This window comes from Mesocricetus auratus, unplaced genomic scaffold (assembly GCF_017639785.1).
Source record: "Mesocricetus auratus isolate SY011 unplaced genomic scaffold, BCM_Maur_2.0 Super-Scaffold_100007, whole genome shotgun sequence".
In the NCBI taxonomy this organism is placed as follows: Eukaryota; Metazoa; Chordata; class Mammalia; order Rodentia; family Cricetidae; genus Mesocricetus; species Mesocricetus auratus.
Window position 1 is genome coordinate 45,078,725 of NW_024429191.1, and position 24,014 is coordinate 45,102,738.

Genomic DNA, 24,014 nt, shown 5'->3' on the forward strand with positions numbered 1-24,014 from the left:
GCAGTGGCCTCTATATTGAGGTCAAGGGGAAAGTATTGCTGCTGTAATAGGAAGTGTAGATGCCGATCTGTAAAAAAAAATGGCTGCGCTGAGACAGCCTCACAACAGAGCTGCTCTAGCCTCTGAGCAAGCTGGGCTTGCAAGGTCACTTCTGCCTCCAAACCCGGCCATTATCTCATCAGAAAGAGCTGGTCTTAACACGTCCTCACTGTAGAATGTGGATGTCAGCTTAGGACAGGTGGTTGTGCTGAGTGACTTCCAACTGGGGCTCGATCTTCATTTCCTCAGAGCCAGGCTGTTGCTAACCATGGTAAATCCCAACTACAACTATTCCAGGACACTGTGTCATTGAAACCCTGCCTGATAGTCCATGTGCAAACCTTGAATAAAAGCAACCCTTGAGAGACTCTGTGCACACAGTTTCTCTGTGCTATTTTACCCATTTCAGCTCTACTGCAGTGTTTTAACAAGCCCTGTGGCTTTATTCTGATGTTGTTGAATTCAGCTTGTCAAATCCCATCCCTGGCAAGACCTATAGATCTCCTCAGTGTTAACTGGCTGTGTCTAGGGACATTGACTGGCTTTCTAGGCTTTCTACTTTCCCTTTCTTCCACATTTCTCTGCTGCTCTAGGATCTCCCAAGCCCTGTACATGGGTACATAGAGCTGAGTGGACTTGTGTCCCAATGGAATTCCTGGGACAGAAGTACATGGTACATGGGAGCACTACCTACTAGAGCCCTAGCCCTCCCCTCTAATGCCTCTTTGCTTCATCAACCTGCTACTTCCCTGTGTTTCCTAGATCATCATTTGGCTTTGATTTCCTTAAGCCTCTTTTCCTATTTCAGTGTCCTGACACTTGGGCTTTCTCTCTTTCTATCCAGAGTGTTGCAAAGTCCTCTCCAGTCTCTCTTCCAGCTGGCTGCTCATAAGGCTCCCAGCATCAGCCTCCTCTCATGCTTATGCTATTTTAAAGCCTGCAAGTCTTTCTGCAGCCCACCAATTGAAGGGCCCTTGGCCCCTGACATTTGTGCTTTATTCCATCACCTTCCTCACATCTCCCAATGCTCCCTAAAGCTGCCATGCTTGGTTCTAGACTCTACTCTGGAGAAATGCAAACAGAATCTATTATTGTTTGTGTCACAACAAACACATCAGAATGCTATGCCTGGCTCTTGGTCCTTTCTTTCCCCGCCCAAGCCAGGCTCTAGGGGTAAAAGCTCAAGGATGAAGCTGATGAGGGCTGGGTTAGGGATGCTGGCTGTTTAGAACTAGGTCCTGGCTGCAAAGCCAGACTATGGGCCAGGTTGTGTTAAAGTGTCATATCCCAGGAATCAAACAGCTTCGAGTCTTAGGAGCTTCTCAATGTGTTTCCTCACCAGAAACCAGTGTGTCTGTCCCCCTGTTCTAGAATATTCCAGGGCCTCGAGTTTGTAGGTTACTCATTCATACCCAAGACTGTGGTATTTCAGCAAAAATTAGTTCTATTAATTATTCCATAAACATCTTGTTCCTTCAGATAGAATAGGCTATATTTGATATGTGTCTATATCTATGTATATATCAATTTCAGTTATCGCTCTTCCTTCTTTACCTATCTAACTATCTATATCATCCATAGGATCCTCCAGGGTCCTCTCACTTTCCTTCTGTGTCCTCACTGAAAACCATAGTACACTGACCACTTTTGACTCAGATGGCTGCAGGTTATTCCAGCAGTCTTGAGTTTAAACAGGAGTCTTACATATTCCTAGACACCGGTAAAGACATTTAGGTTGTTTCCCAAACCACTTAAAGAAACTGGACCCAGTCCTGAAGAAAATTCCTTAAAACTCATATGAGCAACACATACTGACTCCTGACTAAGGACATTCCTAGACAGAATATCCCAGCCTGTCACAGTTCATCTTCAGAGCTCAGTCTTAGTACTACACACATTGCTCTATTAAGTGCTTTATACTGATCCGCTTAGCACCTAGTTCATCTGTCGATCCTCCCTTCTTCCCTCCCTCCCTCCTTCCTTTCCTCACTGCCTCCACCCCTTATTCCTTCCCCCACCTCCTGGGCTCCCTTGGGTGTTGGAGATCAAACTGAGAGCCCTGTGGATTTCTGCTTGCTAAGTGAGCATTCTACCACTGAGTGACACCCTAGGTTTTTGTGTTTCTTTCTTTGGAATCCTAACCAGTCCCATCTTGGGGTGCCTAGGAAACTCCCTGGTGGGAACTCCCTTGTGGATACTTTTGGAGCATCTACTACAGAACTTCTGCAGGACAAAACATCATTTATTTTGATATCTTCCTGAAATGTCCCATGCATTCTGAGCATTGGCAGCAACGAATAAATCAATGCACTTTATTTCTGGAGTGTTCCATGATTGAACACAGTTTCTGAACAGCTGGACAGTAAAGGAGAAAGACTTGCAGAAGCAGTGTAGCAAGGCACTCTGGCTATAGTGAAGTTCGGGGCTCAGGAAGTGAATGCCTTCATGCTGGGGTGTTATTAAACTTCTATTGATAGTGCTCTTGTCTGTGTCTGGCTTGGACTCAAAGACTGAAACTTTATTTAAAGTCCAGGTGAGCCAAGGACAAATGCTCTTCTACAGTGTACTTTCAAAGGAATAGGCAGGGTTAGGGACAATTGCTTAACTTTGAAAGAACTGTGATAAACAATCTTTGCAATCTCTAGCCCTGAAGTCAACTCCACTCTTCCTATTTGCTGTGTTTAGTTTGACTTTGAAGGAATCTGCTAATTTCCTGTCACAATAACACATGCCTTCTACATCCAAATGACTATGTCTTCCAGAACGTTCCCCATGGGAGACTTACTTACTTCAGCAATGCTGCCAATAATTAACTATAAAAGAAAAAAAACTATAGAAGAATCTAGAAGCTCAAAAGCTTAAGGCTTAGTTTATTTCTTTAAAGGGAAAAAATTGTCTTCCATCCTTGAAAAGAAACATTGTCTTAATTTATTCATCAATAAAAACAGCTGCACTCAAATTTAGAAGCTATGGCTCTGGGAAGGACTGGATTCAGGTCTGAATGCCCCCTCTGTTTGTTTGCTATGAGAAAACATGGCTTCCCATGACTCTGACTTGTACACAGGAAGGATTTATACTAAAGTAACCCGTCCCAGTTCTAGAAAAAGAGTGTCATCTGAAGAATCATAATTCAGTATCTATAATTTCTAAAATCATTTCTACATTAAGTGTATTTTGCAACATGAAATTTTATTTGATTTATTTAGAGAACCTTGTTTTTCTACTCTAAAACTTACACACTATCTGTTTATTCTGCTTACAAGAGAAACATAAGGCATCTTATTAAAAACATATACTATGAGAAAACACCAGAAAGGAGGCATGAGGGCAAGTCGTTATTACACATCTTTAAAATGAGCTTTTATTCAATTGTGAGCAGAGTGTCTGTAGCTGGAAGTGACCTCGTGGGTCTTTTGTTTCTCTGGCTTTTCTTCACAACACAACCTGGAGCACATTGGTTGTTTGAAAAGTTCTAGGATGAAGTGCATGGGCTTCACGTTGCCTATCTGCTGGTGTCTCTTATAGCTGGAAGTGGCTAGTTCTTCCTATGCCCTCATATGCCCTTGTATACTATCCTAGGGGAATGCCCCCTGTACAGAGGAACACAAATAAAACTGTCACCTGGAGACAAGCATTGTGATCACAGCTACTCAAGAACCTTTCTACCCTATCTGACCCATCAGTAAATTTAGAACTTTGGGGGTTTGTTCAGCATCATCATTTCACCTGTGACAGAAGAAAGGCAACCATGTCAAATAATCCACCTATGTCAAATAATCCAGCTTTTCACAAAGTTCATTAGCAAAGTCAGAATGTATGGGGCTGTGCCTCTGGGTTACACAAGAGGTTGACAGGAGGCCAACAAGGATTAAAGCATCCTTAATTCTACTGTGAAAGAATAAGGAGAAAGCTCTTGTCTGGACTCTGCATCTCCTAGGGGAGTGGGACCAACAAAGAATGGATCAACCATGTACCTTATCTCAGTTAACACCCACATCCCAGTTTCTCTAGCAACTGAGTGAAATGTACCTTGTAGTCCATCTGCTCTGAGCAGTTAAACACATAGACCATGATGCCCAGTGCCCGGCCCAGGTCCTTGGTGGTCTCTGTCTTGCCTGTGCCTGCAGGTCCTGATGGAGCCCCACTCATGGTCAAGTGCAGAGACTGAGTGAGAGTGATGTAGCACCTGCCAAAACAAAGGAGGGCAAATGCCATTATCTGTGCCAAAGATGCTCTTGTTGGGTGTCAGAGAGATAGAAGCTCAAGGATAGATAGGCCTGGCTTAGTGTCCACAAAGGAAATAAAACCCAGAACAGCCCCTGTCTTTCCTCATAGAGCCTGAACTTCCCAGAGAACAGCCAGGTCATGGCTGCCTCTCTGTAGGGCATGATGTCTCCTTTGATAGCTTGTCTTGACCTTGACCATGCCTCCTCCTCTAGCTTCTTTTCTCATTGCTTTGGTGTTCCTTGTCTCTCCCCAAGCACACTAACAACAAGCTGGGTAGAGCAACACTCACTTTTCAGGTGCTCTGAGACTGTGTTGGTCCTTTCTCCTCCACACCCAGGCAACCAGTTTGAGTCTTAGATGATATCCCTTTTCCATCTGGTTAGCTATTGGCTGGTAACTCCTGGTCAGGAACTGACATTAATCCATGTACTAAGCAATCCCAGTCCCAGGACTGGGATGAGTAGGAAGAAGCTGTTCAGCTGATCTCCTATTTCACTATGCATCACCCTAATGCCCATCACATATATCACACAGATCTCTCACATATAAGTTTGCAAGGGCTAGGAAGCACAACTTTCTTGTTCATTGTTTTACCTTAAGAACCCAGCACAGTTACAGGCACATGTAAGATTTTAATAACTCTTTTAAAAACACATGAATGACTCCATGAGTGAACAAATAATCATCCAATCTATATTCCTGTTAATATCTTCATTAATAACAATAGAACAAAGGCAAATTTATAATTGTTTCTAGTGGGGTTGGAGAGAGGGCTCAGTGGGTAAAGTGCTTGTACTGGTCAAGCATGAGGACCCGAGTTCAAATCCTCAGCATCCATGCAAAGTCTGGGTCTTTGTGACACACACCTATAATCCTAGAAGCCTGCAGTATGTAGCTGGGAGTGCCTCAGCCTTGTCTATCACGCTCCTCCACCATGATGCACCCATCATGAGATGCCTAAGCCTTGTCTACCACGCTCCTCCACCATGATGCACTGTGCCATCACAGGCCCAAAGCATCATGACCAAATGATTGAGGATTAAAACCTCTGCAACAAGAAGCAAAAACAAGTCCTTCTCTCAGGTTGACTTTCTTAGTTTTTTTTTTTATCACAGTGACAGAAAGCTGACTAACCGGCCACAGAATGAAACACAATTGTAGAAATGACCTCAGTGTAGTCACCATTTCCATCCACACCCAAAGAGGGGTTTTACAGTGCTGAAAACTAAGGAATCAAACTGATAAAGAGATGTCTACTTGAAGGGAAGCCTCAAGCAACATGCCCAGGACTAAGCTGTCCCAATGTTCAATAATATCTTTATCTGTACCTTGAATTAAGAAACAATTTGTCATGTAGAAGGTAAACAAAGCATTTTTATTGGTTAAGCTTGTTCGTTGGCAATTTCACACATGCACATAGTGTGTTCTATTTACTTTCATCCCATCTTCTCTTGTCGTTCTTTCTCATCCTTGTCCTCTCCCATTTCTTACAACAGCCCCCTTTTCCTACTCATATCTTTTTGTTTTGTGACCCACTTATTTTAGCCAGGGCTACGTTTCTAAACAATTTTAGCAATTAAAAATGATGCCCCATCCCCATGAGGATATGGGCAGCATAAAATGTATTCAGCGTGTTTGTTTGTTTTTTAAGTCACAAAGCTGGGAGTGGGTTAGGGAGGTGAGGAGTGGGTCTGGGAAGAGTGGAGGTAAATATGATCAAAATACACCGTATGAAATTATTGATAAGATATTAAAATGATGTGTTAGATATGATAAAGTCAATCTTCAGAAAGACAAATACAAAACTGATCTCCAGCACCAGTACTCACAGAGAATTAGAGGAATGTAGTTAGAGGGTGGTCCATTAAAGGGGCCAGAGTTTTTGATAGGTCCCAAGCTCAACATAAGAGGTGGCATTAAGGGAAGAAAAAATGGCAGCCACTTCAATCTAGAACAAATTGGTTACTTTTACATTATAATATTTGCATTTTAATAGCTTATGTTTACCAAAATTTTGGGTCTGTTTTGTTTCTAAGGTCCTTCCCCATTTGGGCACATCATTGTCTTTGTTTATACTAACTAGGAAGTGTCTTTATCAAAATGTGATGGGAAGAAATGACACAAATGCCCCATCTGTCCCTGAGGCAATCTCTCTAGCATAAGGAGCAGCATGCCTGTGACTAGACTTGAGTGGTAATGACTGTGAATTGCTGATTTCTGTTCTCACATATGAAAAGAAATGCTAGAAGTAACTTAGAAAACCCAAAATACTTGTAAGTAACATACTTGGGCAAAATGAAAGCTAAATATGTGAAAATTCCCATACTCATAAAAGAAAAGAAAATTAAGATATATCAAGTCAAGCAAAGAATGTAACACCCAAAGCAGTAATGTTGATAAATTGATGCATTGAACTGCATCAAAATGCAAGACATTTGTACTTCAAAAGATGCCATGAAGAAAAAGAAAAGATTCACCATAGACTAGGATATCCTGTCTGCAACTGTATATGTAATGTATATAATTATCACAGTTCCACAAACGGATGTTATAATACCAAAGAAGAAAACTTGAACAGTACACAGCACATGATAAAAGTTGCTTGACATTTACACAATTGAAAAATGCAAACTATAGCCTGTGTGAGATAACCTTTCACACGGCCACGATGGCTGTGATCAGTAACAATTACAAACACCATCAAGGATACAAGGTCAAATTAAACCATCTTTTACTTGGCTCTGTGGTACAATGGATAGCATATTGGACAAATTAAACCAACTTTTAAACCAATGGAAGTATTTCACAAACCTGGAAACTGTGTCCAGCCAGGGAGCTGGAGAAATGGCTCAGTAGTTAAGAAAACCTGCTGCTCTTCCAGAGGATCAGAGTTAGGGTGCCAACACCTGCATCATGTCATGTCATGTCATGTGACTTATAGCCACTTGTAACTCCAGCTCCAGGGGACTTGACACCCTTTTCTGTCCTCCATGGGCACACACCCATATGTGTTTGTGTGCACACACATTTGCAGATGATATTGTGCAAGTATGTATCATTGGGTTATCTTTTTCCATAGTATCTTAGAGGAAATTCAAAGAGAATCTCAGAGGAATATTTACAGAGTTCATGAGGCTTCATCATTAACAGAGAAGCTCAGTAATAACTCCAAAGCTCCCATCCCTTTGCATAGTTGCATTACATACATTATGCAACACTTGCAAGCAATCTGTGAGTCAACTCATGAGGGTTTTAGAAGAATCCCCAGAGAATATACATGCAGTTATTACATGAAGTTTAGACAGGGAAATGTGAACAAATGTCTCCATACTACAGAAGAGCCTCCAAAGACATATCACTTACAATGTCACTAACATCCCACTTGGCAAACCAATGTATTTATTGGGCTAACTTAGAAAGCATCGATGAGGTGTTAGTTACAGGAGCCTAGCCACCCAAGAGTCTCACTTCAACATGGATAACAATTTCCAGTAGCTGCATAGATGGAGTCTTCCCCTTAAGTTGACCTTCTACAATCTATATGCTCTGTCACCTCCAGAGGCCATGGGCAATTGAGGCAGAACCACTGGAGGTAGAGCAAGGATACAATACTAACAGAACAGAGCCTGTGGGTCTCTCTCTCTCTCTCTCTCTCTCTCTCTCTCTCTCTCTCTCTTTAACAATTTGCTTTTTTATTTTATTTTTTATGTGCATTGGTGTTTAGCTGGCATGCATGTTTGTGTGAGTGTGTCAGATCCCATGGATCTTTAGTTACAGATAGTTGTGAACTGCCATGTGGGTGCTGGGAATTGAACCCTGGTCCTCTGGAAGAGCAGACAGTGCTCTTAACTGCAGAGCATCCCTCCAGCCCCAACCTGCGGGTCTCTTGCAGGTGGTTAAACATCTCTGATGAAGACAGCAATGGCTCCCATGTCCAGAGAAGAGCTATGTAAAACACTGTGATAAGTAAAATGTAATGTCTCCCATGTCTTGTAACAGATCATAATATGATTTCTGTTTCTGCCTTCAAATGTCATACGACCCACCCTGGGTGACTTGGCTTTTCTTCTTCAGTGACTAAGGTTTTCAGATTTCCTCTAACAGAAACACAGAAGGAAAACTTACAGATACTTGCTGGCTCTGTCCTTGTCCAGCAAACCACCTTCAAAGACTCTTGCATCAATTATATCTCACCTACTTGTACTTTTTCCAGAGAAATTAGGAGGTGCTCAAAATTGATAAGCAGTTGATTAAAACTACTTAATATAGCACAGGGCAGATAGAGGCATTTGTGTGTGAAGGGGAGGGGAGGGACTGGGAGGGGGTGGAAAGAGCTTACCCAAGGCTAAGGGACAACCTAGAAGAATTGCTTTTGTTCAGCCTGAGAAAACATTTCCATTTGGTTCTTCAATTTAGTGCTGTACCTAAGTCCTGTGACAGCCACAGAGCCTACTTACATATTCAAGTCCCATCCCAGCAGTGGGAAATTCCAAAGACACAGGCACAATCAGTCAGATGTACTGTACACGGGTGTGCTTTTAATGAATGTGCAAAGGTTGTATGGATCAATTGTCCGTTTGATTAATTCCTCTGGCAGAAGCGAATTAAATGTCCCGATGCCACACACAATTGAAGGCTGAATGCTCTCTAAAATGTGACTTCCAATGTGGAGAATAATTTTATTTCTTCTGGGTAAACCATTTCTTGAGAAAATAATGGAAGTCAATGAGAAAGGGGGACTTACGTAAATATTCAAGTACATACACTGTCAGAAAGACATCTAATGTGCAAAATGAGGTCAATATTCACCAATATTTGCAGGAAATCCTCCTTTCAAACTGTTATTTGCAAAATCCACAGAAGAGGGGATAAATCCTTGTTTTAGAAACAATTCATTGTCAAACTCTTCTCTGCAGTCTCCCTGGAGGCAATGGGCATGCGGGTACCAGAGTCCTTTAAATACAAAAGTACTAATCATTTTCTTCAGCTCTCAGGCAAAGGTCACCATCCAGGGAAACAGGAGTCTTATATGTCTTATGACATGGAATGATAATGTCTCATGGGTCAATAGAAAGAAAGTAAAGAAATACTCTCAATACTATGAGGAAGCAGCATCCATACCCCAGGCCCTGGAATTCATCTCCCAGCATGGGTTTAGGTAGTCTATCCTGGGGGCCCCTTACAGTTGAACACAGTGATAACAGAGCAGGGCAAGCCAAAGTCAAGGCTATCGTAGGACATATAGTCTAGAGTGGAAGACAGACACTAATCAAAATGCTCAAACATGTGATGGCTTCATCATATTGTTTCGAATGATGTAATTTCCCTAACTGGTAGCTCATATTCCATGGCAAGCCAGAAAATTCACAGTAAAAAGAAATGTGCTGCCAGATTTATTTCTAATGATGGATGTCTTACGGGAAATCACAATTATAAGAGATGTTTGGGAGAATCCTATCTTAAGGTACCTTGAATCAGGAAAAAAAATCTTCATCTCTCACTAGAGGGGCCCCAGATGTAACTGAGTTCAAGCAAACTGCAAGTCAACTTCTCCTTGATGTTGCCTGTTCTTATGATTGGAAACTGCTACTCTTAGCTATCATTCATTCATTCATTCAGCAAATGCTCCTAGGTGCTGGTGATTTTGTACACAAGGTAAACAAAAGTCCCTGATCTCAGAGGGAAAGAAAGCAACAAGTAGGTCATTCCAGAAGGTGGAGGAAGTTAGGAGGGGGACTGAATGGGTTCAGTTAGGGCTGCCTGCTGTATGTGCATATCAGATGGAAGCTGCTGCTTTTAGAAATGGTGCTAGGGGAAGGATGAGGGGCCAGAGTGGAACAGAGAGCCTGGAGCTTCATGAAGACTACATAGAAAAGGAGTCATGAGAATAAAAAGGGGATGACTTCAGTAGGATTTCTGGTGTGAGAAACTTTTCAAACTGGGCATGAAAATGAATGAAGGGTGTGGAGAACCTGGAGGCAGACAAGCCAAGAAGTCTTCATCCACAGCAGATGCTAGGTATTCAGACGTTCCCAGTACCATAAGCGGTTTAGGTCACTGTTTATTAGACATTTGGAAATGTGTTTGAGTATTTGATTGTAAGACAGATGTTACCACTTAAAATAGGAGCTAGAAGGCTGCTGAGATAGTTCTGTTGGTAAAATACTTAATCTCACAAGCACAAAGACCTGAGTTCAATTCCAAGAATCCACGTAAAAGAAACCCAGGTGTGGTTGTCTGCAATTTTGATCCTAGAACTGCGGAAGCAGAGGCAGGTGAATTCTTGGGGCTGCTCAGCCAAATTAGCCTATTTGGCAAGTTGTCAGCGCAGTGAGAGACCCTGTCCAAAACAAGATACCCCAAATCCCAAACAACAGTGAAAGGTAGAAAATATCTGAGAAACAATATTCAAGATTGTCTTCTGACATCCCCATGCATAGACATGAATAGGGACATCCCCCCCACACATGCACGCACACATGTGCACACACACACACAAAAGAAAATTAAGAAAAAACATGGCAGAGCCTGTTTTAACACAGATTATGATAATCCCTTAGTTTTCTGTAAGTCACTCACTCACGTGAGCTACTCTTTCCAGAGAAGAAATATTGTGTTCAATGGCCATATAAGGAAAGACACAGAGAACTACAGAAATCTCAGGAGAACTAAAATATTGTATCCCAAGGCATTTTTCCAAGTACTCTTCTCTTTATCTCCACTCCATTGCTGGACATCACTACTTACTGGATAAAGAATGTATCTTTTACATTCTTTAGTCTGACTCTGGTAACAGGCTACCTTCCCCAAAGTCAAGTGTCTACATCCCTCTCCAAGCTCCCTAATTTCCATGACTCTGTAACATTTCATTGATGATTAACTATAGTTCTTTCACTTTGGGGATCTACATTGACAACTGACAAATGCACTGTGTGTGGTGGTCCAAACCTGAGGGAGGATTATTGCATAATCATAGCTAACCTGAGCTATACAGTACATTCAAGGGAGACAGTGTCTCAAAAAAATCCAACAAACAAAACAGATGTAAGAGTCCCTATTACCAGCAAGAGTGATACACACACAAATTTCTATACTGCATGATGAACACCCTGGCAGACATCTGACAGTCTCCCCCTGGATCCAGCATGCCCTAGAAAGTCCAGATTAGGCATTCTCTGTTGTTGTTCAACCCATTCTAGACATCACTTTCTTCCTGCAGTGATGGAGCCCTCTGTGCTCACAGTACAGGCACATTCTGTGTCCTGTACTTGGAAATTAACAGCAAATGACTTTGAGCCTTACTTGAGTCTAAGGCAGTAATTCTCAACCTCTGGGTCACAACCCCTCTTGAGGTCACCTATTAGATACCATGAATTAGATATTTACAATATGATTCATGACAGTAGCAGAATTACAGTTATAAAGTAGCAACAAAAAATTTCATAGTTTGGGTCCCCACAACATGAGGAACTGTATTAAAGGATTGCAGCTTTAGGAAATTTAAGAACCACTGGTCTAAGGTCTAGTGTTTTTTTTCCCTTGTACTATTTAAAAATTTACCCATGTTTTAATTTTCCCACTAGGTTTGGTATTTAAGGGCAGGAAATATTTTAGCTATTTAGAAATGCCAGTGGCCAGCTCAATGTGTGGCTTGAGTTCATTCATGTATGAACTAGGATGAAGGATGGAGAGTATATACACCTGAAACACCGAAGACACCTTAATGGTTATGAATATGTTCCTTATAGTTTTGTATTCTCAGAGAATAAGAGGCAATGAATAGATGTGCCAGTGGAGAATACATGTGGCTTTTAAAACATGAGCGCTTGGGATTGTACTCAGATCCTCATTTTTGCATAGTAAGCACTTTACCAACTGAGATACTTGACTCCACAGACTCAAAACTTTTTATTAGGATTAGTGTCTTATCCCCAGGGGGAAGATCATGTGAGGTATGAATTACTCCCTCCATGTTACAGCTCAGAAGACCAAAGGTGAGGTCACTTTTGTTATGGTTAAGCAGGAGGGATATATTCCATCTGGGGTTGGAATTCAGGTGTGTATCACCACCTTTGTAATTCCTCAAGAAAGTTACAGCACATTGATTGCCCTGGGAGTTGTTCAAAGGGGACCACCTTACCTCCTTTCAAGTTTTGTTTTACAACTACTGTTATGAGTCAAGTTCCTCTCCCCTGAAACTATGCAAGCAAGTAGTAAATTATGGTGACCTTGATTCTGGTTAGACTTACCAGGAATAATGAGAGCTATTAGTAGCTGGTACCAGCACTTACCTATCGGTCAAAGGTGTTATTACCAGGCGAGGTGTATTTCCCAGGTACTCATAGGAATATAGAAACTGGGCATCACAGATGTTGGCAAAGCAGTGTTTGGCCTCATCATCCCAACGATGACGTAGCTGTGATAACCAGAGGAAAGCCTGGGCATTGTCAACCTAAAGAAAGATTGGCAGAGCAGGTAGTTGAGTTATAATGCTTTACAGATAGGTGGCCTTCTGTACATGAAAGCCTCTGGGTGGCTTGGAGGCTGTGTGACACTTGAGAGTGCAGGATGTTCTGTCCATAGCACAGAAAGCACAGGCAGGTCTAATTACAGATGCTTCCCAGCTTGCACTGGGGCTATATCCTGATAATAAGCCTATGATAGGTAGAAAATATTTTAAGTATAAAATGAATTTGATCTACTTATCCTGCCAAACATCATAACTGCCTTACAGAGTGAAGGTATTTTCATTACTCTGTGGTTGGATAAAATCACTTTACATAATCTACATTACACGATTGTGTTGAGTAGCTTATGTAATTAATTACACACTATAACAAAAGTGCAGTTCCTACTAAATATATATTGCTTTTCAACCACCATACTGTCAAAACACCTAGAGCTGCCTAGTCATAAATCAAGGACTACTCCTATACTGCTGTGCTGGAAGTTTTGAGAAGTAGCAGGAACTACCATGCTCCTCACCCAGTTGGTGTGCAGACCCAGGGGCTGTATTGGAGCAATCCCACTGGAGACACTACTTCCAAGAGGAATATACCTGGATCCAGAGTGCCTACCTTTTGAGCAATCATCTTGGCTACCACATCCCGGGCATGCACATCAATGGTACATATGGTCATGATCTTCTGCCTGTCCCCCTTGGAAAGCTGGCCAATTAACATGGTGATAAGGGTTTTGAGTTGGGCCACTTGCTTCTTGTAATAGTCCTTCATGGCATTCTCATAGCCTTCCTCCAGCCTGGCAAATGCAATGCCCACTTCTGTCGTCCACCAGATCTGAGTGCAGGTTAGAGCTACCTATGACACAAAGAGCTGCTTAGTAAAGCTGTTACCAGGGCTTGTTTCCAAGCAACCCACTCATGGCACAGCAAGAGTTCAGGATGCGACTGTGTGGGTGCAGGCCCCTACCTCCCTCTTCCCTGATCATTGACTAAGGCAGCCATATGCTCCAAATCCTAGGAGATGTGAACTAATTACAACACAAATGAGAAGAGCACATTCTGCTCCTGAAAGATGGATCATGGTTGAGAACAGCCAAAGACTGGCTCTGGCTGATGTCTCGGTTTCTAGGAATAGCTACAGGCGCCATTCACCTTTCACTTAGCAGAGATGGCACCTCTGCCACATGTGGGAGGACAACTGACTGAGCATCTCAGTGACACTCAGCTTTTGATCCTTTAGCAGCCCAAGTACTCTAACTCAGTGGCCCACATTTGTTTGTGCATGATTTTTTCACCACATCTTTAATGTCTCAAAATCTATAACCTGAAAATGACTACTTTTGAAGGTCAGGTGAATAACACCAAAATTCAATGTTGTCATTATACTTGTATTTTTCAGAGATTAAAATAAACATATAAACAGAGATTTTTTTACTGTTGACTGTGAGCCTGTACATGACAAATATATCCTTTTGAGTATTTATAGTGTAGGATTTAGATACATTGTTCATTTGGAGACCCATTAGAATTTGGAGAAATTGTTCTAGATGCTATTTATTTAATAGTTGGGATGCATTAAATTTTTTTAGGTCAAAATTCTAATACAGGACTTGTGCTGTGAGAAACCCTGGTGGAAATTATTCCTTTCATGAAACAGGAATAGTTGCTCTAAGCAGTCCCATCTATTAGGTTGCCTACTCTTCTTATTAGATTGCATCCTACTGGAGTTTGTTAGAGAAAGGCCGTCTGTATTGGTGCTTTATTAGATGGCCTGATGGGACTCATTTCTCTCTGCAGTCTTATTTCTCCATTCTCTCTGTACTCATTCAGTCCTTTCTGCTTTCTTCAGACTCTCCTACCCACTTTCATGTGACCTGTTCCATGGCACTGTGCTGAAATGGTCTCATTCAGTCATCCAGGGACAGACTTCATCCTTGTTTTGCTTGACCTTGTAGAAGTAACTGAAAATTTCTTACTGTTCTTCCACTACCAACAGCTTGTTTTTCATTTCATGATGACTGTGGCTTGGACCTTCCTTCTGAGAGGACTTTTTGTTCCTTTTCTTTTTTGACTCCCCTTACCTACTTAGGCCATTGGTGGTGGTCAGGGATCTGTGCTATACACTTTACTCATACCATCAAATTCCCATAGTCATTCTAATCTAATCCTATGGCTTCAATTGCAACTACTTGTTTGCAACCCTCAGAAAAACCAGCGCTAGTGCTACCTTATTACTTGAGGGCAGGAAGAGTTGTGTACCACAGCCAGAGTCATTAAAAGTCTTCCTTTGTCTTTGTAATTGAGACCCTCTTGAGAAACATGGGCAGAATTCAGTTAAAATTTGGGATCAAGACAGTCTCCCTAATGTGGTCCATAAGAATGGCTTCCAGATAGAGTCTATCAGCTGCTTCCTGCTCCCTCCCCTCTTAGCCTTACTTCAGCCATATCTAGCTCTTCCCCATTCCTCGGGTACTTTGTGCTCACTTTTGCTTCCAAACATTTGCTTATGCTTTTCCCATATTCCCCTTCATGATTTAACTCCCTAAAACTCCCACTTCAAATCTTGGTTTAAGCATATCCTAATGAACAAAGTCTCAGACCTCACAGGAAAGTTATTTATGCCCAGGGAGCCCTGAGCCTACACTGTGATCACACTAACCGTATTTACAAGGGACTGGGTTCTGCAGAAGCCTGTGAACTGAAGCAGGGAAGGTTGCCTTATCTTGTCTTCTGTTGGGCTACTCCTCTCAGAGTCAGCAAAGAGCTGGCACATACAATGTAAGCAGACTCCAAGACTGTAGGATCTCCTTCCTACAGTCAATGATACAAATCCATAACCCAAGTTTTCCAAAGCAAATGACTAAATTCAGTCATGGCTGCCAATGCTTCTGCTCTGTCTTCTGTCCCTTACAATGGTCTAGGATCCAAGTCCTTCCTATTGGGATGCACAGGGGCAGTTAACTTGAAGTTCTTCAAGAAGACCCACACAGGCTGTTGGAAAAGAAAGACAGATGAGCCCCAAGATGGTACAACTGGAAAAATACCTGAGCTGGGTAATCAAACAGCCACTGTTCCCTGGGCTTTTCCTCATAGGCAGTTACCCCTTCTGTCATCTCATGCCTCACGGTGGCTTTCATGTGATGAAGCACATGGTTCAACCATATTTCAACCTTGAAGAAGAGCTCAGAGTTAGATACCACAGGCTGAGAAAATTTGAGTGATACTGTTTTCTTTCACCCAGTCTAAGGGATTAAAGACAATGGAGCTCCAGCATTGTATACAAACCAGATACCAGAAGGCAAGGGCAGACATTTTTGCATTTATACTCTGGGATGTGATGAGTGGGAGCTAGGCTAGTGTGCTAATGTAGAACACAGAAAAAGTGACAACAGGTGAAGGGGTGGTAGAATGCTAATTAGAGCTCATATGAAGAACCACAAATCTGGATTCTCTTGTCTACACAGCATGGAGTTTTTAGTTGGGTTTGAGTTTCTCAGTTGAATGCTTTCTGGTCTTGGTCTATTAAAAGAACGTACTATGAACTGCAAACTCAAGGTTGTCTCAAAGAGAACTTTGGATTAATTTCTGATAAGGGAAATTCTCTCCAAGCACAAGTGGGAAAGGTAGAAATTTCTGAAAGACCATCTTGTTCAGGCCTTATTCTGCATGGGAACTGAGTCCAGAGGGCAATGCTTGACTGCTGCTATGAGTAACGAACAGGGCAGGACTTTACTTCAGTGGTGCTGACAGACAGGGTGGGGTGTAAGGAAAGAACTGTCCTGTGATTCATGGATCTGAGGTTGGATGTGGAATGCCTGGAGGTGAAGTGGGACTTCCTAGAGCAGCAGCAGATAGTTGACTCTCTGAGGAAAAGAACTATGTGAGGAAATGACTCTGGGGTATATTTGCAAAGGGAGGAGACATCTCAGAAAAGAACATTTCTTCCGGAGGAAGATGTCTGACTTCCCTATTCCCCTGTGGGGTGCTCCAGGGGTTGTCATCTTAATATTTTCTGTGCTGCCATCATCTTACAATCCCCTCATAGCTGACTGCAGTGACTTCTTGTATGCATTTTATTTCTCCCTGCACTGGTCTCTGCTGAATGAGGAAATATCAGTGTTGACATATGAGGAAGGCACCAGAGGCAGCTGCAGTGTGGACCCCAGTCAAGGAAAGCTGCTCTTTCAGGTCTCAAGCTCTGACCTGAGAGGAACGTTTTTCCCACTGGATTTGGTTTAAATGGAAAGGGATAGGTGAGGTGTGAGGAAAGGAAAGTGCTGTCCCTCACCTGCCCACTGCAGTCACAGGGCTCCCTGAAGGCCACATATTCTTCTTCTTTGCTGTACATGCCAAGACTTGTCTTGGTTGGGTTCTTACTGGCATCTAACTGGAACTGCATTTTGGCCATGTTGTCAAAGAGCTTGGAAAGGTGACGTTGAACCTGAGAAAGGAAACCATGGCAAAGGATTTAAGAGGAAGCACAGGAAGCATATCATAGCCATCTATGGACTGCCGGGTAGCAACTCCTGCATAAAATAGGAGTGTGAGTGCCACGCCTGAGGAAGGAAGGTCACAGTCGTCATGGAGTTATGAAGATCAGGACCATGTGAACTGGACAGACATGACCAATGAAGTAAAAAAAAAAGTGAGAATGGAACCATCATTGGAGCCAGTGTCCTCTCCTGAAACCAAACAGGAACAAAGAGGAATCACTGATATGTTTTAGGTCTTAAAGAGAAATTATCACTTGGTTCTGCTTTCATTTAAACAAAAGAAACAGAAGCTCTGTAAACTATAAGGTAAAAGACTGGTTGGTAGAGAAACAAAGGGAGCCAACTCCAAATCAATTTACAACAGTATTAACAGCACTCAAGGGTTCAACTGACAGAAAAACTAAATACAGTGAAGAAGTTCTGAAGAATGCCAAGGAAATGGAGCAAGAGCTAAGTCTGTACTCAAAGAGAAGGGGGAGCCTACAGCCAAAGACAGTAGTCCTCAGATGCATGATGAACCCAGCAGGGGCGGGGCAGATCAATGGAATAGAAATTCTCTAAAACATAATGGGAGAAAACTGTCAAGATGATAGAAGCCATGGTTTCCAGATAGGTGAAACCTTAAGTGTCACAGAAGTATAACAATATAAAGCAAATACATAAAGACATATTTTAAGCATCATTGATATAAATTTTGATTTCTACAGACATATAGATAAAAAGAAATGATGACTCCTAAATCCATTCAGTCACTCACACAGAGGAGGGTTTGGAAAATACCTTTACTGTGCTTCATTTCCTAGGGAATGGGAGGGGTGGATTATTTAAAGATTTACTAGAACCAAGCGAGAAATAAATCAAAAGAAATACTTAAGTGAGTACCATGGGTACTAAAGATACAGAAAGAATGGAGGTGACCTGACCACTTCCACACACAGAATTAGTACAATGCTGTTATTATATGTAGTACAATGCTGATAGGATATGTAGTTCAACTCCACTGTGCCTAGACTACTTGGGAAATTATTCAGTCTACAGGATAAAAACATCCTTAGCCATCCGGGAAATGCAAATCAAAACAACTCTCAGATACCATCTCACTCCTGTCAGAATGGCTAAAATCAAAAACACCAATGACAATTTATGCTGGAGAGGATGTGGTGAAAGGGGGACACTCCTCCATTGCTGGTGGGAGTGCCAACTGGTTCAGCCACTTTGGAAATCAGTATGGAGATTCCTCAGAAAAATGGGAATAAACCTACCACAAGACCCAGCAACTCCACTCTTAGGCGTATATCCAAAAGATGCCCATTCATACAACAAAGATGTCTGTTCCACTATGTTCATAGCAGCTTTATTTGTAATTGCCAGAACTTGGAAGCAACCTAGATGTCCCTCACCTGAAGAGTGGATAGAGAAAATGTAGTACATCTACACAATGGAGTACTATTCAGCAGAAAAAAAAAATGGAATCATGAGATTCGCAGGCAAATGGACGACACTAGAAGAAACCATCCTGAGTGAGGTAACCCAGTCACAAAAAGAGAAACATGGCATGTACTCTCTCATATATGGATTTTAGACATAGATCTGGGGAGTGCCAGCCTTCAATCCTATGGCCAGAGAGTCTGGGAAACAGAAACTTTATTTAGTGGCTGATTGAAGTAGAGGCAGACTCCCTAGGTTAAGTACTGAGCTGAACTCAAGAAAGCCAGTAACAGAGAGGGAGGACTGATGATCAAAGGGATTAAGACTGGGCTGGTTTAACCCCCAGAAACAGCTGACCAGACAAAGGTTAACTCTTGAATCCCAGGCATCAGCCTGGGAATCCAGCATGGGACTGATCAAGACCCCCTGAATCTGGGTGTCAGTGAGGAGGCCTAGGGAATCTATTGAGCCTTGGGCAGCAGATCAGTACCCATCCCAAGTATACACACGGACTTTGGACTCCCATAGAACAATGTGAGGTGCACTCTCACCCTGAACTCTTGGGGAAGGGTCTAGGCCCTGCCCTATATGAAATGACAGAGTATGCACACCCCCATGGAGGGCCTCACCCTCCCTGGGGAAATGAGGGGATAACGGGGGGGCGCGGGAGGGCTCGGGAGGAAGGGAGGGAATGGGAGAGGGACCTGGAACTGACTTGTGAAGCAACATTGTTTCTTATCCAAATTTAAACTGGAAAATAAAATAAAAAAACAGAAGGTCCACAAATGCAAAGGAGATGTTATTCAGTTCCTCTTAACAAGCAGTGCAAGACCTGCTGGAGCTGCATTTTGGCTCTGTTGGGCTCTCATCCATGGCTAGTGGTGATGCCAAAGGGGGCAGTTCCTGTGCAGCGAAGCATTGTAGAGCTAACAAGGCTTCTGTGTTTTTACTCTTGCAGCCAGAATCCTCTAGGAATATTTCTAGATCTAGAAGACAGGTCTCAAAAACACAAGGTTACCTAATGCCACTTCGTTTGATTAGAAAATAATAGTCATCTAATGGCCAGACTATGATATATGCCAGCATAGAATATGAGGCAAATGTTGAAATGGGAGAAAGAGCTCATATTTTATGGAATGATTTCTTAGATACAAAACTAAGTAAAACGGAGGAGGAGGGGGCACAAAACTAGTACCACATGCCTGTAATCTCAGTAGGCAGAGGCAGGGGATCACAAGTTTAAGGTCAGCTTGAATTACACAGAAGACTCTACTGCCCCCATAAAGACAAAGTTCAAACAGGTATTGCAGCCTGCTACCTTTTGAGTGAGAAAGAAGGGGACATATCTGACTGGATACAAATGTGTACCTGCCTATTTGTGCAAAGATGAACACGGGAAAGATAAATCAGGACCCAATTATGCTGGCTTTTTATGAGGAGGAGGGAGATTAGACAGTGATGGTGGGAGATAAACAGTGGAAGAAGAGACTTCTCAGAGAGACATCATTTGATGTGGTTTGGCTCTTGGAATCAAATCAGTGTTCTACAAATTAAAAAATAAAATAAACAGTATAGATAATTGAAACAAACAGCCTAAATCAGAAAAAAGGAGAAACAAATAAACCTCTTCATATTTCAAGTGAATGACAAAGTCACAGAAAGGGAAGAAAGGAATTCAGGTAAGTGACTTATCAGGCCAGTGTTTGGGTTACATATCTTCAGTATGAAGCAAAATCAAAGATCTCTGAACTCATCCCAGCACATGAATAGAGGGAGCACCCCAGCATTTAGGAGATACAGGTTGCATGGCCCATGGCATTGGCTCTTGTAGTGTGGTCTCACTTGGGAAAGCCTTTATGAGACCCATGTGGACCCAGAAAACCAGATGTTCTGTGGAGAGAGAGAGAGGGCCTGAGCTTGTGTCAGACTTTCCACAGGGTTCTGTTACTTCTTCAAGCTGGAGGATCAGTGCCTATTGATGCAAACAGCATCACCTAGTGATTCAGACACCCTAAAAAACATGTAATGTAGCAGACTCCACTTTTACAGACAAAAACTTATGAAGAAGTAATAGCCTATCTGGCCATCAAGTGACAAGAATTAAAGGAGAAAACTCCAAATCTGGAATTCCTCATATAAACTTTTTAAAAATTTTATTTTATTAAACCACCCTAAGACCCAATCAATAATATGTCTCAACATATAAAACTTTTTCATTGCTTATCAATGGGAACCTATACAGATGAAGGACCTAAAGCGAATCAAGGAGGCCATTGTTTAGTATGGTCTTCATTCTCCCTATGTCAGAGAGCTCATTACCTCATGGGCCACTGCAAATAGAGTAACCCCAAGAGACTGGGCCCAATTAGCCTCGGCATTGCTTGAAAATTCATGTCAAATTCAATGGAGAGCTTTATGGAGGCAAGAGGCGAAAGCCCTACAGATTCAGGTATTAGAGAACGGTTATGAAGCGCCCCAAGACAAGATTCTTGGGGAGGGTGCTTACACTGACCCACAGGTTCAGTCTACATATGACGAGCACATGTTGTCTTTATGCCATATAGCTGCTTTGAGTGCTCTCTAGGTTTGGCACTAGCATCCTGTTTCTGTACAGCCTATATGTTTGGCATCTGTTTCCTATACTGCCTTACTATATTCTTTCTACCACCAAGAGCTTGTCTATAATTCCTAGCTGATACAGGAGGAATGTTAAACTGTGTATTCCATTGCTGTAATAGATCATGACCTCAGAGGTTTATAGAAATATCTGCAAAATATGGCTTTAAAAACTATTAGGAGAAATCTCTCAATATAGACACGTTCTCAGGCTTCCAATGGGCTACTGCCCTCAGCTCTGAAAAAGCTGATTTTGTTATTACCACCTCTTAGAGGTGATGGCTGTTATGGGTATACCTAAAAAAACTGACAATGCTCCAGCATATGTCTCCAGTAAATTGGAACAATTTTTCAAATATTATAATATAAAGCATGTAACTGGTATACCTTACAATCCCACTTCTGACACCAAAATGATGCCGCAACGATAAACGGACACTTATTGAAAGTATAAGTAAGTATTTATTGTAGAAATTACTCACAAGAGAAAAACAAGCAACCCAGATGAGCAGAGTATTTTTCTGCCACCAAACTAGAAGCCGGAAAGAGGGCGAGACAATCTGCTGATCAGTCTTTTATTCCTTCTTCCATACATGCCCCTAGCCATGCCCAAAAGTGGGCCTGGCTAGTGTCATAGTTCACCACCTACATCCATATACGTCTTTAGTCATGCCTAAAGTGGGTGTGGTTAGTGGTATGGTAAACCGCCCTTTTATTACCTCATCTGTATGCACCTCTAAGAAGTCACATGGCTAATGGCAGAGTACTGTTTCCTCCTACAAGCCTTGTCATCATTTTTTTTTACGAGACAGGGTTTCTCTGTATTGTTTTGGAGGCTGGTGATCCAGCCTGGCCTCGAACTCACAGAGATCCGCCTGCCTCTGCCTCCCGAGTGCTGGGATTAAAGGCGTGCGCCACCACTGCCCTACACTGCCCAGCACCTTGCCATCATTTTTCTTATTTGTAATTGATACATATGTGCATAATAATTGTACAGATTTTTGGGGTCTGGTGTTACCCTTCAACACATCTATATAACAAATATGATCAGGTCAGAGTGGTTGGTACATCTGCCACATCAAACAATTGGTTATTACTTATATTGGGATTATTGAAATTCTATTAGATTTCTTGAAATATACAAACTGTTGTATCCTACAGTTATCTAAGTGTGTTTTAAATTTTTATGAGTTTTCTAATCATGCCACATCCAGTACCCATCATGCACTAGCTACCCCCTCCATCCCTCTGATAATCAGCGCCCTTCTCTCTACTTCTGTGAGATCAGCTTCAGCTGCGACGTGTGACATTTGTCTTTCTGTGACTGACTTATCTTATGTCACATCAGATCCTCCAGCTCTATGCATGCCATCCTGCCAGTGACAGATATCATGCTTTTTTATGTGGCTGTTGCTGTTGACCACAATTGACTACATGTCTTTTCAGAATCAGATCAAAGGCATTCCTGATAGAGGCTGAACTTCATGCTCCTTTGTCACTCCACTTCTGTTTCAGCTGCTGGTGAAGGAAGGGGTGGTGGTGGTGTGTGTGTGTGCATGCATGCGTGTGTGTAGAAAGCTGAAGGGAGCAGAGATGCCTAAGGAAACATAGTTCTGAAATGTTTTTTCTCCTCCCTGAGAGTGTGTTCCAGATGGATGTTCCCCAGCCCTTTGGATGGTTTTAAAGCTGCTACCCAACTTACCTGTTGTGGGGCTGTGCCTTTGGAAAGGATGTCTAGCAGGTCAGAGGAGGACAGGAAGTAAAACCGAGGAAAGGCAAGCCTCTTGGTATCCAGGTACTCTGCTAGAGCTTTCTCACACAGGCACAACCTGAGGGCACAGAGCACATGGTCTCCTGGTTTAGTATAAATAGCATAACTTGGACCCAAGCTACACACACACACATACACACACACACACACACACACACACACAAACACATACACACACCCTAAATACAAACACAGCCAGCTCTCAGTGTCTGTGAATTCCTCATCTGAGGCTCCCACCACCTATAGATTGAAAATATTTGGGAGAATTTTTCACATGTTTTGAACACACACAAATGTGTTTGGTCATTAATCCCTAAATAATACAACACAGCCATTTTCAAAGCATTTGCATTGAGTTGGGTATTGTAGATAAGCTAGAGGGCATGTACAACCCATGGGAGGGTTACACAGGTTGATTTGCAATGATATTTTGCATAAGGAATTTGCAGCTGCAGATTATATCTGCAGGTTGTCTTGGAGTAATTTTGAGTGGAAACTGAAGGATGACTGTATTTATAATATGTAGGACATTTTCAGATTTAAGAACAGTGAATACCTAGGAATATTTGCAAAGGGACATATCTGTTCACATCTGTATCAAAACTCCTAATGATGCCATACCCTGTATTACCCAAACCTATGGGGAAAACAAGGGCCAAGCATGGTCTCATTGGAAGGCAGTTAATAAATGTCAGAGAGAGGGAAGAAAAGTTTGCATCCTCCCACCACAGGGGTGGCAAGCCCACCCACCTGCTCTGAAGATCCTCCAGCTTGTCATAGAGACCTGGCTTATTTGTGGCTTCCACCACATTCGGGGTTTTCTGAGCATCATAGACCAGATTTCTGAAGTCAGAGTCAATGCTTTCAAATCTCTTAGAGTCCTACAGATGAAACATATAGAAAATAATAATCAATATTTGTCTCTGTTTGGCTCATGCAGTTGTTTGAGGGCAGAAATCAGCCCAACCCCAAGAAGACA

The 24,014-nt window shown here is 42.2% G+C and overlaps 1 protein-coding gene across 7 annotated transcripts in view; it reads right to left on the reverse strand.

Moving 5' to 3' along the window:
* Dnah9 (dynein axonemal heavy chain 9) overlaps positions 1-24,014 on the reverse strand; it is a 337,403-nt gene that overhangs the window by 226,371 nt on the left and 87,018 nt on the right. For all 7 annotated transcript variants that reach the window (XR_005878261.1, XM_040748879.1, XM_040748878.1 and 4 more), the window contains 7 exons: positions 23,786-23,916; positions 22,967-23,093; positions 17,016-17,168; positions 15,772-15,897; positions 13,344-13,583; positions 12,558-12,718; positions 4,069-4,225 (listed from right to left, as the gene is read on the reverse strand). Coding sequence is in view for 6 of the 7 variants with exons in the window: in XM_040748879.1 (XP_040604813.1) it covers positions 4,069-4,225; positions 12,558-12,718; positions 13,344-13,583; positions 15,772-15,897; positions 17,016-17,168; positions 22,967-23,093; positions 23,786-23,916 (1,095 nt within the window). In the remaining variant the exon portion in view is untranslated. The remainder of the gene's footprint in view (positions 1-4,068; positions 4,226-12,557; positions 12,719-13,343; positions 13,584-15,771; positions 15,898-17,015; positions 17,169-22,966; positions 23,094-23,785; positions 23,917-24,014) is intronic.